The sequence below is a fragment of the Podospora pseudocomata genome, chromosome 3 (genome assembly GCF_035222375.1).
Source record: "Podospora pseudocomata strain CBS 415.72m chromosome 3, whole genome shotgun sequence".
Classification (NCBI taxonomy): domain Eukaryota; kingdom Fungi; phylum Ascomycota; class Sordariomycetes; order Sordariales; family Podosporaceae; genus Podospora; species Podospora pseudocomata.
Genome location: NC_085887.1, coordinates 1038997 through 1053409, shown reverse-complemented (window position 1 = coordinate 1053409; position 14413 = coordinate 1038997). Strand labels below are relative to the sequence as shown.

The window sequence follows — 14413 nt, the reverse complement described above, 5'->3', positions numbered from 1 at the left end:
ATGATGGTAGTCGATTATACATGATGCTCCTACTTTCTAACACAATACCCCCAAAATCATCCTGTCCTCCTCTTGTACATGTACACGCCACTTCCACGAGGCAAGCTGGCTTCCCCTTCCCACACCACCTCGGACCTGATTAGTGTACCGAGGGACCCACAACTTTGGCTGGGACTCTTTGATCAGCCCCGTCCTGGCCTCCAGGCGATGGAGGTCGATCCCGCTGCTCCGAGGCGTCCACATCTCGAGGGTGTGCGTCAAGCACCGGAGGACATTGTGAGTTGCGATGGGTTCAGCAATGCAACGATGGCCGGGAAAATGCTTGTTTCTCCATCCGCGGCATGATCTGGTTGATGTCGCTCTTTTGAATGATGATCTCTTGGAAACACGAGGGGCAAATCATTGTCTGTCGTGGTCTGGAGACAGGCTAGTCGTCAGCATCTTCCTTTCCGTCGAGGAGATAGTACAGGAATGTCTCACCTCGGCACTGCAAATAGCAGGTCCACGAACGACGGATGCTGAGAGAGTGCCCGGATCAAGAACTTGAGGCTTGTGGCATGTTGCGTTGTTGATGTGGAAGAGGAGAGAGAGGAAGACGAGTAGGTTGAGTGGGACAAAGGTGCGAGGGAAAGGGTGCGAGGGGTGGTTGCAGTTTTGTGGGGAAAGCAATGGAATGCCCTAGTGTAATCGGTGACTGACCTTCTTTCCTACCCTAGTAGGTACGTACCTAGGGCTTGCAAGAAAGGCAGGTGCACGTCCGGGTCATCAAGCTTGCTCTCGGCTCGGCTCTCGGCGAGTGCTCTCTACTTGCCAGTGGTCAAGCCCATTTAGTCTTCAGACTGTGCGAAGCCCGCTCAAGGGGCAAGCATGAGCTCCGGCACCGTGGTTAGACTAGGCAGGTCCTGCTTATTGCTCACTCGGATTGCTAGGAGGTGGTTGATGGTCATAAGAGTGAACAAGCTCTCAGGGACTGGCAGTCTGGTTATCACACTTGAGCCCCCTCGCTTCATGAGTTCTCGATTTGTAAATGTTGAAATAATGCCGTGCCGAGGTCATATCATGAAGCCATGCCAAATCCTATACATGATATTTCATAACTTTCAGAAGCAAGAGCTTATAAACATATTTCTTGGTATAAAGCTTCACAGCTTGCGATATCATGCCTCAGGTAAATCCTTTCTCTAGGCAAATGATAGCTGATTACAAATCTACCTACAAAACATCTCACGTTAATGGCTACTCGTTGCTGTTTGTTATCCCTTCGCCCACCTCGTAGCATGAAATTGAGTGATATGATTGGACAGCAACGTTTCATTGACGACAAATAGTTCGGCAATTGATTCACTATCCCCGCTCAGCGGCGATTCAGGGGCCCCACAGCGTCTCGAGCGTCATCTCACCCGCCACACATCATCGTTGTTCCTCCATCCATTCATCGCCATCGCCGTCATCAGCAACAAAAATGGCAGACAACATGTACGAAAAGCTGGAGACAGCGTCTGCGAAGACGCGCGAAGCCATGGCCGACAGACAGCATCTGTCTCCCCCTCCAACACACGCGCGCCAAAATAGAATGCGCATCGCCACCAGGGAGACTTCGTGTTGGTATATTCTCTGGGGTTTCGTCCTGGCCTTGTGCGGTCTTTCAATTCTGGTGGACCGCCCACTCCTATTTGTTTTCCTCCGTGAGCCCGATTTCAAAGATCAATGCACCCAACCAGAACCGCACTTCCCTGCCAAAAACGAAGACCTCGACAAGCTCGTTGACATCATCGAGGGCGACGCGTTCAGGAACGCCAGCGTTGACCGTCTTTCCCGCGCTATCCAGATAAAGACAGAATCTTTTGATGACATGGGTGAAGTTGGTCGGGATCCAAGATGGGAAGTGTTCTTCAAGTTTCATGGCTATCTGGCCCTGACCTTCCCATTGATCCACGAGAAACTGCAGGTTGAAAAGGTCAACACTCATGGTTTGCTGTATACATGGAAGGGCAGTGACGATAGCCTGAAACCCACGCTTTTGATGGCCCATCAGGATACCGTACCCGTGCCACCAGAGACGATCGGATCATGGACCCACCCGCCCTGGTAGGCTCGGCCAAGGGAAAACATCAATCCAATTGCTAACATTTTGTAGGAGCGGTGCCTATGATGGCAAATACGTCTGGGGCCGTGGGGCTGCTGACTGCAAGAACACCCTCATCGCGTTGCTGGAAACCCTTCAACTCCTTTTAGAAGCCAATTTTCAACCCAAACGCACGATTATCCTGTCCTTTGGCTTTGACGAAGAGGTATCCGGGAGACGAGGAGCATCGGCCCTTTCTGCCTTCCTTCAGGAGAGATACGGCAAGGATGGTGTCGCTGTCATTGTCGACGAAGGCGCCGGCTTCGAAGAGACATGGGGCACCCTCTTTGCGAAGCCCGGAACAGCCGAGAAAGGCTACGTCGACGTCAAAATCACCGTCCGAATGCCAGGTGGCCACTCCTCCATCCCTTCCGACCACACGAGCATCGGCGTTCTCAGCGAGCTCATCACCAAGATCGAGTCCGAACAGTACCCAACACGCCTAGTTGAGGAGAATCCCTATTACTCGCAGCTGCAGTGCGGCGCCGGCTACTCGGATAACTTCCCAAAGAAACTCAAGAAGCTCCTGGCGGACAACGCATTCAAAAAGCCTTCCTTTTTCCTTACCTGTAGGAACAAGCCCGACCGTCTCGCGCTCGAAGCCGCCAAGCAAGGCCCAGCAATCAAGTACCTAATGCAAACCTCCCAAGCAGTGGACGTCATCTCGGGCGGTATTAAAACCAACGCTCTGCCCGAGCGCGCTACGGTAACAGTCAACCACCGTATCAATATCGGCGAGACCACAAAGATTGTTACGGACCGTCTCACCTCTATCGGTGACGAGATCGCAAAGAAATACAACCTCACCCTTCACGCCTTTGATGACTCGCAAGAGGAGCCCAATTCGATCCACCTCTCGTCAGCGGTGAACAAACTGGAGGTAGCCCCCATCACCCCAGCAGACGGCTCAATAAACAGCCCTTTCACAACACTAGCCGGCACGGTTCGTGCCGTCTACGGCAAGAACGTCATTGTTACCCCTGGGATCATGACAGGCAACACCGACACGAGGTTTTATTGGAACTTGACGAGGCACATCTTTCGATTTGCGCCCGGCTACGACGCTGATGACGAGGTGGGACTGGGAAAGATTCATACTGTGGATGAAAGAGTCAGTGTGTTGAATCATGTCCATACTGTGAGGTGGTTTGTGATGTTTGTGCGAAATATGGACGAGGCGAGGTTTGATACGGATGGTGGTTCTGGGAAGAGTAATGATTTGGGGGTTGGGTCTGGTTAGTTATTACCGTGATGGTGTTCGGATCTCTTTAATAGCGTTAAGATATTTATTGTTGGGTTGATGGATGGTCCTTAAGTATTATAGTGGAGGGGATAATATTTACGATGAAGGGGGATATGGATGTGGTTAGGTGTATCTATCAGAGAACCTTTACTGAGCCCTCTATTTTTTATCCAACCAACGCCCCCTTCATAATGAATTTAACTATATTTCGAAGAACAATTGTTATGCGCTAAAAAGATGTAATGACACCTAAAAAACAATTAAAAGGCCCTTGAAAATAGTTCAAAGCCTTTAAAAGATAGTTTAAAGGCCTTAGCGGATAATTTATAGGCTTATTGATTTTCCTTTAAGGTCTCTTATAGGCAGGGTAAGTAAATAGGTATGGAGTGGGGCGCTGGTAAGATAAATAAAGGGGCTCCGCAAAGGTCTCTCGTCCCTGTTACCTTGGAATTCAGACGTTGCTGACCTTTTGAGTTACCAAGGGGCAGAAGCAGTTCGGTGCTATTTCAACTTGAATTACCTACTATTTCAGAATACAATCTATCTCGATCAAACCCGCAAACTCCAAACTCCAGGTACCCAAAAAGACCAAGCCAAAGAATAATCCACCTTTACCTACCTACCCATGTCGTGCGCGGCGCTCATGCCCGGACTTTGATGTAAGCCGTGTTTGCAACAGTTCGCATAATGTCACGAAGAGCAGAGGAGCTGATCCTATGCAGCGGCATGTGGTTTATCTCTGGCATGTGGGGCGTATAGTCACCGCGATATTGAAGTCTGTCCTTCCATGTCTTTCTCTGTGCGGTGCCCTCCATCTGTGTGCGATTGGTGCAGTTTTGCGACGGTCCGGCCAGATCGACGGGAAAAGTAAAGTCTTTCCAGTCTGAAGATGATGATTAGTATCAGGATGAGGAGTAAAGGGGGTGGAGGGAAACTCACTCAGTCCTAAGCAGTCATGCATCCAAGCCTCGCTCACGGCGCGACCTGTATTCTGCGTCGTGAAGACCCCAACCATGTCACCAACCTGGCGGGTACCGCGCGGGTTTCTCGGGTTGAAGTAGGCCTGGATCCTGCAGCGAAGCAACTTTCCTCCTCAGAAGTTCACTGACTCTCCTTCCTGCCGGACTGGGCCGAGAGGTTAGCGAATGCTGTCGGGCGTGTCTCGCCCGCCATCTCCAGTGAGGAACCCGACAAAGGTGTGGATCAGCTCGTGCGCAACGGACAGGCCCATGAGGAACAAGAAGCCTCGGAGCTCGTTGGCGTTGTTCTCTCCGGCTGTGTGGATTGCGTTTTCAATGATCTGAACGATGGGGTTAGTGGATGCTCGTGCTATTTGTAAAGTTGATAGGTAAGTGGACATAAGGCGAAGACGCACCATTTTGTATAGTCGGAAAAACACCGCCATCTTGGCGATGTAGTCGGCTTCTCTAAGCACATTGATCCACTGTAAGCGAATAGTTTCACCTTCGCCTTCTATCCGGTCACTGACGATGATGGTAGGGGGTTCAGCCCGGATTTTGGTGAGGTACCGGTCCACAGACGCTGCCATGAGCTGACGGTGAAGCGTTCCGTGTTGGAGAGACTAGTTGCTTCTCCAAATGATCGTTCTGTGATTAGCGACTTTATGGGCTGCCTTGTAGTCGTACATAAAGGCATGGGTCTGGCCTCCGCCGGGTTGCATCCGTATGCCGACTCCGTCAGGCTGTGTGTTCAAGCATATGTATTTCCTCTTGGACGTAGGCGCTTATTCGGCCCGGCTTGTTGGCGTCGCTCCGAACTCCCATCGCTAGTGTTGTTATCTGCAACGCTACTCCCGTCATTTTCTTGTGTGAGCTCGCGGAGGTTAGCGCTGAACCGAAACTCGGGGCATCGATATGCTTTGCCCGCCTCCTCATGCGTTGCAAGAACCTTGAGGATCCCCTGCACTGGGCGCTCGATTGCATCTACCTCAAAACGGTCGATCGCTTTCTCGTTGCCCGCTTGATGATCCGAGATGGCCGTCCCAAGATACTTAGTCGTGCTGGCTGGTGGGAAGAGCTGCCTTTAACCACAGATCTTCTGCACAAGATCGAAATAACGTGGGTGGAGGACGTTGGCAAAGTTGGTCCAAGGACGAAGTCGCTTGGGGTAGTACTTGCCCACGACTTTCGTATAGCCCGTAGAAGACCTCGATGTGTCGGCAAGTCGTAGAGCGTTGTAGAGATGCCTGTGGCAGTTGCGCAGGTATTCGAGGAACGTGGTCTTTCGATGCTCCAGCTGAAGCCGCTCCTTCTCGCGTCGCTCTTGCGCCTCTCGTGCCTTGGCTTCCTCCAGCTCACGAAGGAGCTGTGCAATCTTGTCTTTGTCGGACATTGCGTTCGCTAGAGTCGGCTGCTTGGGGCTGGAAGGGATCCATCGGCCGAGGAGATTCCCGCTGTGGTGGACCAGTGAGGGGAGAACAAGTTAGGGGAGAACAAGCTCATGGAGGCGATTTTATGCTCTGAATGTTTGGCGTGATGATATGTTACCGGCCGATATGGTGGCCGATGATGATGGGGCCATGGCACGTTCCTTGTTGCTGTGTTTTGCTGTGACCGGCTACCGCCCGCAGCGTCCACGAACGAGACTGGCGGGGTTTCAGCAGCGTGTTCAAGCACTTCCCAGGGCTTGCCAGCGAAACAACGATGTCGTGCACAAACGGAGGGTGGCGCTGGTGAACGCTAGAGGGTTGGCCAGCAAGTGATCAAGAAACGATTTTGCAGAATCATGAAAAATCCATAAAGGTAATACCTGTGCGTGGGTATATGGTGAAAGGCTACCGGGCTTTTACCCTACCGGATTCCCAACAGGCAGGACCCTCCTGTACACCTGCCAACTCTTGAGAGTGAGGGGAAAAGATGTGCTCAGGCCCGGGCCCCCGAAGTCTCTTACACAGGCCGCAGCACCAGGCACCCACCCCCTTTTCCACCAGCCTTCCCCTGGACTTTTCTAGAAGCACACTTCCTCGTCCGTCAACCACCATCACCATCACCATCACCACCATCACCACCACTACCACCACCACCACCGAATCACATCCCCTTTTGCCCGCTGTAAGCGTTTCCCCGGGCCTTGCTCTCTCTACCAATCGCTGATCAGACAATAGCCAGCCCAATCATCAACAAAATGCCCATCTTCGAAACCCGATTTCTTGCAGACCCCGACATGGCAAGGTGGTGGGTGATTGTTGCTGCGAGTACCTGGTTTCTCTACAACAAACGCTGTTTTCTCACCAATATCCTCTTCAACGAGGATTGGACCGGCCTTGAGGGGATGACGCCGGGTGACGAAGACCAGGATCAACCGGCGCTTTGGACCATGCTGGCCTGAGCTTTGGCAAGGTACTCGATATCGAGGGTGGGATGATGGAAGGCAAGGAGAGGAGGACTTGTTCCTGGCTGGCTACCTGTAGGTATGGAAAATCACCCCTACTTTGGACCATGGGGCCCTGACTGATCCCCCCTAAGAGGTACCACAGATCACACACGCTCAGAATGATGGCATTTCCCCTGGGCTACAACGAGGCGGCGCATCAGCGGGTATGTATTCTGGCTACAATGATCAGCACGGCGAATCAGTGGACCAGTGACTGACGAGCATGCAGTGGACTGGCCTATCCTCGCGGCAAGCCGAACAGAATGTACCGGACCCTGTCATCCCATGGACCTCGCTGTCTCTACCAGTTTGGAACCCCACCGCATATGCGGTACATATACTATTGCTATCAAATGTAACACGGATCGTTGGCGTCATTACTGGTCACTCGCCTAGGCATATTGTATTCAGTCTTGTGCTTCCTATGTGCCTCGATACAAGTTAATCACCTGTATGGGTGCACGATTGACCGCGCGTTTCAACTTAAAATGGAGGCTATCATCAAGCTCGGAATTAAGCTAACGAATGGCTGTTCTTCAGGCTGGGACCAAGAATCGCACCGAACCCGGTAAAGCCGACCGAGGCTCAAATGACCTGTGGCATCAGCATGCGCCTCTTTCAGTCCCAAACATCGAGACATGTTTTGGTGTTACACAAGAGAACGCCCGCTGACTTCAATACGCGCTTCGAGTTCTGACCACACCATTGGGTACCAGGTCAGTAGGTCCCTTGCTTCATAAGCAAATGTTCTTCAATTGGAAGGTCTCGCTTGTTTGACCTAGAAGAATCAACTAGTCAGTGAGCATTGTACGCAGATGCTTGCCGAATCCCGATTCATCGTCCATCACGACGAGATTGTTCCTGTTTTGCGCCTCCTCCGCAGTTGGTGAGACGCAACTGACCACGTCTATAGGCTTTTGTTGCCATGGGTTTTCGCAGGACCGAGATCACGACCTAGCCGAGATACCTTGACACACACCGAGATACACCCAAAGAAGCGTTTGGCATCATCCTCACCGTGTTTCGATGGTTCATCGAGTCATGCTACCTTAGTCCCAGGTCCACGTTACTGGGATATCGTCCTAGCAGCAATGTTACCCGGTACGGGTGTGGGATAGAACCCAACAGCACCAAGCATTTCGCCACAGCGTAAGGCTGATGATGCAAGGCCGAGATGTCCGGTGTTCATCGACATGGAAGGGCGCGAAGGCATCACGAGCCAGCGGCCCTTACTAAGGCCTAGCAGAAGATACAGAAACGGCTTGAATGTTCACCGACATTCAAGCAGCCAACACAAGTATAAAGCCCACCTTCTCAGACAACACTCATCATCATCATCATCATCACCTCCTGCTCAAAACCACCTCCAACAGTCTTCTTCCTGACCGGATCCCTTTACAACCGCAAAAATGAAGTACACCACCGCCTCCGCCCTCCTCCTCCAAGCGACCACTGCCCTCGCCGGCCCCATCATTGAAGCCCGCCAGCAACCCCGCGCAGTCTTCACCCGCGTCGCGACCCAAACCGGCCAAGGCTGCGAAGGCTCCTTCATCTTCTACGACGACGCCAACCAAATCGCCACAGTCACCTACCCCAACTACGGCGTCACCCTCCCCTCCGGCCCCCGCGAGGAGTCCTGCACCACCACCCTCCAAGTCAGCTTCCCGGTGGGGCAGTGCACAGCCGGCACCGCCCTCGGCACGACAACCGGGACGGTCTACCTCCCCAGCAACGGCATAACAGCCTTCTTCACCGCGCGCGACTACGCCATCCAGCCCACCATCGGGACCATCACCGACGTCAGCCCCAACGGGCAGTGGACCGGTGCCCGCTCAGCGGAGCCTTACGTTCTCCGGGACAGCATTAGCTATCGGCTCACTCCTCCCAACCCGCAGAACAGCTTGGTCAATTTTACTGTGTTTGGGGACTTGAGCCTGCAGCCGGAGAATGCGGGTGGGGGTTCGTTGACTGCGGAGCAGTTTGTTTTCGATATTCGGAATCAGTCTGCTTGTTGTGAGTATTATCCTTCCTTGACTCGTTTGAGCATTCATGGTAGCTGACAGGTAATACAGAAATTTGACTTTGATCATGGCGTTGTGAAGAAACGCCAGTGAAGCCACGAACTGGGAGGCGTTGAATGGAGGCGTGGTGGGTTGGGTGGAGGTAGCTAGGTATGGTGGAACACAAACTTCAGCCACTCTTTACAATTTTCATTTGCTACATATTCTAGACTTCTGTTTTGTTCAGTTCTCTAGATGTTGTCTTTTTGTCCTTCACGCTCTGACAGCACACGCAGTTTGGAGATTAGGTTTTCAGGAGGTAGAAATAAACACCCCTTGCCCAAGGTACTCCGGTGGATGATTTTGTTGCGGTGATTCCACTCCCAAAATGCTGTCTGGAACCGGAGTGCTGCATTTTCCCTCGATACCAAGTCAGAATACAAACCAATCTCAACCTTGAGTGGGGATGTGATAGCTCAAATAGACTCATGCCAGTGGCATTACTAGACACCAGTCATTGTTGACTCCCGGAGATTTACACCGCTGTCACAAAAGACAACTCGCCAAGGGCATGCCACACCTAGACATTGATGCAAACAAGCAGACCAAGTTCCAAAGATAGTGTTCTTCCATCCTGTCCATTCTATGGTAAAAAACGTGCAACAGAAATAATGTGAATACAAAAGTGAGCAGTTCCAACTCCCTTGGTTCGTCCACGCTCCTTGGGGATCTTCCCCCCCCTCTCCATTGGTTTGTCCATGCTCCTTTGGAGCCCAGCCCCGTCCTCTTTGTTCCCAACATTAATACACCCTACTTTATACAGTAGCAATGAGAAAAGAATGTGCTAAATACATGTAAGAATAAAACAGGTAAAAGTGAAAAGGAATACAAGATGTAAAATGAAAAACAATAAGAGATAAAATGAACGTAATACAGAGGATAGAAAGACCATAATGCAAACCCAATGCAATGCCCATACAATACACCATACACTGTCCCATTCACCGTACCAACACCTCCACCATACCCAAAACACCTATCCTCCCAACCACCTACCCTCCAAATCACATTACCGGAACGCCATGTCCTTGCCCTATTCCAACTCGCCCCTCACACCAAGCCCCCCCCCCCCACGCATTACATTTCTCTTTAAACTACCTATCCCCACGGCACATGATGCCCTTGGTGTTGACATCCTGCAAGCATTTCGTCTCTTGTCGTCCCAACAAGCCACGGCTGGGCACGGATATGCGAGAGCCGGTGGGACGACGACCTGGCCCGTTAAGATCGAGCTGGATGACCGCCACTGTTCACGTGTGGGGGGTGATGCTGGGTTGGATGGGTCGGATAGTACCGGCGAGATCCTCGGGTCTGGCGAGGGGGTGTGGCTGGTGTTGAGCCAGCGGGGGTGACGAGTCGCTTTACCGCCCACTGAAGGCCCCCGTCACGCCGTTGATTCTGGGCGCGGGCAGGCACGAAAGCAAAAGTCGGACGGCTGTGTCCGTGAGGGGGAGCAGCTCGCGCAATACCATAGCATGAAGCCGGCGACCCTCTGCCGCCCGCGGCACTCCAGTGGTTCTGAAACATGATTTCGCGACGGAAATGTGGCCGTGATAAGCAGGGTGGCTAGATGAGATAATACGGTTTTATCTCCTCTATAAGACGAGACAGTGGGATGAGCCGAAGGCCTGGATCCGTGGGGTGAGATAAGATGAGGGTCATCTCATCTCAACTCATCCTCTTAGCTACCCTGGTGACAAGCCACGGCCAACTTCAGCTCGTGTCGAACGTTGGTGCCCATGGGGCCGTTAGCTTACCTTGTACCACCTGGGAGCGGTAGATATGAGTGGGTCGGTAAGGATACATCTCGAATAAAAGAAGAGGAGAGGAGTAGAAAATGTCAGCAAACGGGGCGTACTGGCTATGAAGACCTTCGAAATGATCCTGTTGTCGGCACCGTGGTGGTACCGACACTGTAACATATATACCACAGGAGCGAGCATTGCTGCAGCTCTTGGATATCTCAGGCGCCAGTGGTGAAGGGCGGTTTGGGCAGCGGTCACGTCCGTTTGTGAGGGACCCTTCGCAAAGACCAACAGATGGAAAGCGAAGGGATTCAGATAATCATTCATGGCAATGACACTGCGCTGGTGCGGTCAGCCCGAACAGTGGTTGCTCGACTGTGCCCTGTAATTGCTGCGTGGGTGCTGAAGCGAGGTATGAACTTGAAAGCAGGCCGGTAAATCTGTAGTACGATACGCTGCTGCAAAAGAATATTGTGCTACCCTGGCGGTGGCGAAGTAATGACTATCCATGTGCTGTCTTTGAGCAGATAGAAGAACCAAAGTTGTCGAAGCCGAGGTGAAGGGGAGGCAAGAAGCAGGTTCTGTGTCTCATCTGGCCGCATCTGTCGTGTTCCAGCACTTGGTCGCGACCGACAAGCTCGGTTGGGAAGCAAAAACACTGGACACAAGCAGCCAGCAGTCCTTCTGGCAGCTACTGTTTGACATATTCAGGGCCACAGCGACTGAGCAAGTATCGCCCGATCCGGTCACTCGAGGCCTTGAATCTCATCGGAAAGCGACAGCAATGTCTAACAGAAAGCGCAAAGGCTCGGGTTAACCTTCGAAGTAACGCCTTCCGTGACGGTTGTCAAAATTGGCGTTGACATGGGATATGGCTGGGGACAGGATTGGGGGGGACAAGCCTGCCGGACAGACAAGCCTGGAAGTCCACCCGTCCACCAAACATTGACTAGGCCGATCAACATAGCTTGGACTTCTGACTTCTTGACTGCCGACAGCGAGATTCGAGATTGTTGATGGCAAACGGCATGGTTGCTACGCACGAGCTGAGTGTGCCGTGCCTTCTGAGGCTCCTTGTCGTCGTAGCAAGTGCCATTCTAGACGGCAGTGTGGGTTCACGACAGAGTCGATGGCTGGAATGGCTTGGGCTGGGGCTGAGCGTGTTTTGTCCCATCGACTTTGTGAACAGGCGTGACCTAGCCAAGCTGTCGGGGCTACCTTCTGGGACAATGTTGGTCTAGGTAGTACAGGTTCTGCCTAGCGGAGGAAGGAGCACGTGGCGGCGACAGAGAGGCACTTGATACACATGACAAGGCAAATTTTGTAGCAGCTGCACGGTAACGATGCCAACAGCGACGGTGATATGGAAGTGGTAATGTCGGTGAAAGAGCTGCCGTAGGTCTCGAGGCAAAGTGTCGTGGTGGTCGCCAACCAGAGAGCAGCCTGGAACATTGGCAATGACATAGTCCGACCAACGGTTGAGATCGACCAGGACGGTGGACGTAACCAAGGCTTGAGGTGGCCCGAGGATGGTCTACAGAACCAAGTCAAAGGGGGTCGCCGGAGAAGGAGGATAATGAGGATAGTTGCGAATGATGAAAGATGCCGTACGCCAATAATCCAAGCCTCAACGCCTGAAAATGCTGCTGCCCGAATTCGCAGTGAAGATTGTTGCCTCGAGACCGCCTGAACACCACGACCGGCACAAAGCCTGAAGTCAAACAACACCCATGATTAGTCTCTCGATCAGTGCGCCCGCCATGCCACAGCCGACCACGATCCATGTCCACTTATTGTGAATCTGGCCCTTGTCCGGCCAGAAGCTGTTTCGCTCTCGACGGTAGCGGTCGAACTCGATCTTCTTGCTGACGTCCTCAGATGAGTATCGTCTGGTTCGCGTGTACTCGTCGGTCTTGTCGCCGCCGACACATCGAAGGTAGAGGTAGTTCGCCAGAGGGCCAAGCATGGCGATCGGAGTGAGGAGGTCGGACGCATAGAGCATGAGTGGAAACGACAGGTGGACGAGGGCGTCGCCGAGATAGCTGTGAGCACCAACAAGTCAGTATGGGAAGGTAGTGGTGACAGTGGGTTGGCACTTACTTGGGATGTCTCACAATACCCCAAACCCCTTCCTTGCAAATCTTCTCTTCACGGTTCTCCCTCTCTCTGCTGATGGAAACTCTGCGTCCATTCACTCCTGTCTCGACAGTCCAACCTGGCTGGGTAAACTTGACGCCATTTCCATTTTCTTTCTCCAGACTACCCGCTCGGCTCCTGGTGCCAGGGCCAATTCCAATTCCCTTGCCCATCTTGAACCGGTCCAACTGCCAATCGGCCAAGACTTCCATGGTGAGACCCATAGTGAACAAGCCGACTGACAAGGCCTGAACCCAGCCCTTCTGTGTGATTGACGTCAGCGACTGCTGGATCACTGCGCCTGAGTAGTATCCCAGTCTGAAAGGTGTGACGACAGGAAGGCTGATGAGGGTCAACCAGCCAATCTCGGGCACAAACTTCTTCCACCAGATCTTGTTCCAGCTGAAGCCATGCTGACGCTTGAGTGACTCGTAGGCGGGCTTGTCACGACCCTTCTCCCTCTTGAGCATACGGGAGAGCACCCGGTAAAAGAGTCTGCCTCCCCACAGAGTCACTCCAGTCAAAACAAGCTTCTCAGGGCGAGCGAGGGCCTTGTAAGCGGAAAAGAGGGAAACTGGGTGGTGTGCAAATTGATGCCGAAACACGGCGGACCACCATGCGTTGAGGAGGGGACCGAGAGGCCAGATCAGGTCTTTGGCTTCCAAGCGGTTGGTGAGCCGAGCCACAGTGTATGATATGCTTGCAAGAGAGGAGTTCAACGCCAGTGACGGGAGAAGAGTGGAATGCAACAGCAGCCCTGGAGACAGTAGGGAAGTCTTGAGAGTTGTGCTGAAGGTGGGACATGCTGTCCGTGGACGCGATATGGGGTGGAAATCGGAAGGATCGTCAGAGACATAACTATGGCCCCCATACGGGTTGGAAGTTGATCGAATGACCATCTTGTACAAGAGATCGCCGAGTTGGCCGTCCTTTGGGTGGTTGTAGATGATGACAAGTCGAGAGCCAACTGGAAGAGGTTGGGGCGGTTTGGTCTCTCTTTGCAGTGCTGAGAACTTGGACTGGAGAAGAAATACAGGAAGCATAATAAAGTAGGACTGGAGACACCTATCGGTTCGCAATTTCTCTCTGAAAAGTGGTAGGTAGCGAAGAGTGACGTCGAAATGTACGCATCGACGGGAGCCGGGCACAGGGCCACCGATGACGCCAGTCTCCCGTGTCAAAGAGCCTGAAAGCACGTACCTGTTGATATTGATGGTGGTAATAGGAGATGAGGCAGTTGATGATCGTGTTGATAATGAGGAGATAATTGATGGAACATTTTCCCCGGCTCTCTGCAGCTGTACCAGCTGCAGAGGCATCGCCTGTACGGAGTAAGCCACTTGTGGTGGTGGGTCAAGAATAGATAATAGGATAATACCAGCCCGATGGACGGCGAAGATGAGAGGTCAAGAGGTCATTATTGATTTCGAGTTCCCTGGTGGTGCAGGATCCGGTGCTGGCTGCAGAGGAAAAGTCAACCTGTCACGGAGCATAAGAGCGGAGAAGAAGACTTCGTAAACCAGACAGACCGTGGGTGCACGCCTTTCAATCCCTTCTTCCTCTCGGAGCACCTACCCATCTCGAGCACTGGGCCAGGAGATTTGCCAGTGGTGCGATTACTTGTACGGTCTGGAAAGGTTTGCGGTGCTGCCCACTGAACCTAGGTCCACAGCATCGCAAGCGGGCTTGTTCTTTCACTGGACGCCTGATC

At 52.6% G+C, this 14413-nt stretch overlaps 5 protein-coding genes across 5 annotated transcripts; 3 read left to right on the top strand and 2 right to left on the bottom strand.

The window, feature by feature from the left end:
* Positions 1 to 1287: 1287 nt before the first annotated feature.
* Positions 1288 to 3587, top strand: QC762_302940 (uncharacterized protein). Its single transcript, XM_062888586.1, has 2 exons — positions 1288 to 2088; positions 2138 to 3587. Exons 1-2 carry the CDS (start codon positions 1463 to 1465, stop codon positions 3363 to 3365), a joined length of 1854 nt encoding a protein of 617 aa, XP_062744476.1. The 5' UTR covers positions 1288 to 1462; the 3' UTR covers positions 3366 to 3587.
* Positions 3588 to 4009: 422 nt separating this feature from the next.
* QC762_302938 (uncharacterized protein) lies at positions 4010 to 4917 on the bottom strand (the record flags this gene model as incomplete). Its single annotated transcript, XM_062888585.1, has 5 exons — positions 4010 to 4251; positions 4308 to 4431; positions 4478 to 4493; positions 4556 to 4668; positions 4744 to 4917. The coding sequence occupies 5 exons, from the start codon at positions 4915 to 4917 to the stop codon at positions 4010 to 4012; spliced, it is 669 nt and encodes a 222-aa protein (XP_062744475.1).
* Positions 4918 to 6255: 1338 nt separating this feature from the next.
* Positions 6256 to 6716, top strand: QC762_302930 (uncharacterized protein; the record flags this gene model as incomplete). The annotated part of the gene is made up of 2 exons (XM_062888584.1): positions 6256 to 6439; positions 6497 to 6716. Coding segments are annotated over 2 exons (402 nt in total), but the record flags the coding sequence as incomplete, so codon positions are not given.
* Positions 6717 to 7331: 615 nt separating this feature from the next.
* QC762_302920 (uncharacterized protein) lies at positions 7332 to 9136 on the top strand. Its single transcript, XM_062888583.1, has 2 exons — positions 7332 to 8773; positions 8834 to 9136. Exons 1-2 carry the CDS (start codon positions 8171 to 8173, stop codon positions 8873 to 8875), a joined length of 645 nt encoding a protein of 214 aa, XP_062744473.1. The 5' UTR covers positions 7332 to 8170; the 3' UTR covers positions 8876 to 9136.
* A 1299-nt stretch (positions 9137 to 10435) lies between these two features.
* Positions 10436 to 14247, bottom strand: QC762_302910 (uncharacterized protein). Its single transcript, XM_062888582.1, has 2 exons — positions 12667 to 14247; positions 10436 to 12608 (listed from the first exon to the last, which is right to left on the bottom strand). Exons 1-2 carry the CDS (start codon positions 14019 to 14021, stop codon positions 12284 to 12286), a joined length of 1680 nt encoding a protein of 559 aa, XP_062744472.1. The 5' UTR covers positions 14022 to 14247; the 3' UTR covers positions 10436 to 12283.
* Between the last annotated feature and the right edge of the window lie 166 nt (positions 14248 to 14413).

Excerpts from the sequence above, each read along its gene's own strand:
- QC762_302940 (XM_062888586.1), top strand. The coding sequence starts at position 1,463 with ATGGCAGACAACATGTACGAAAAGCTGGAGACAGCGTCTGCGAAGACG. Across the intron at positions 2,089-2,137 it reads TCATGGACCCACCCGCCCTG|GAGCGGTGCCTATGATGGCA; the intron begins GTAGGCTCGGCC and ends AACATTTTGTAG.
- QC762_302920 (XM_062888583.1), top strand. The coding sequence starts at position 8,171 with ATGAAGTACACCACCGCCTCCGCCCTCCTCCTCCAAGCGACCACTGCC. Across the intron at positions 8,774-8,833 it reads TTCGGAATCAGTCTGCTTGT|AAATTTGACTTTGATCATGG; the intron begins TGTGAGTATTAT and ends CAGGTAATACAG.
- QC762_302910 (XM_062888582.1), bottom strand. The coding sequence starts at position 14,021 with ATGCCTCTGCAGCTGGTACAGCTGCAGAGAGCCGGGGAAAATGTTCCA. Across the intron at positions 12,609-12,666 it reads GGTATTGTGAGACATCCCAA|CTATCTCGGCGACGCCCTCG; the intron begins GTAAGTGCCAAC and ends TGGTGCTCACAG.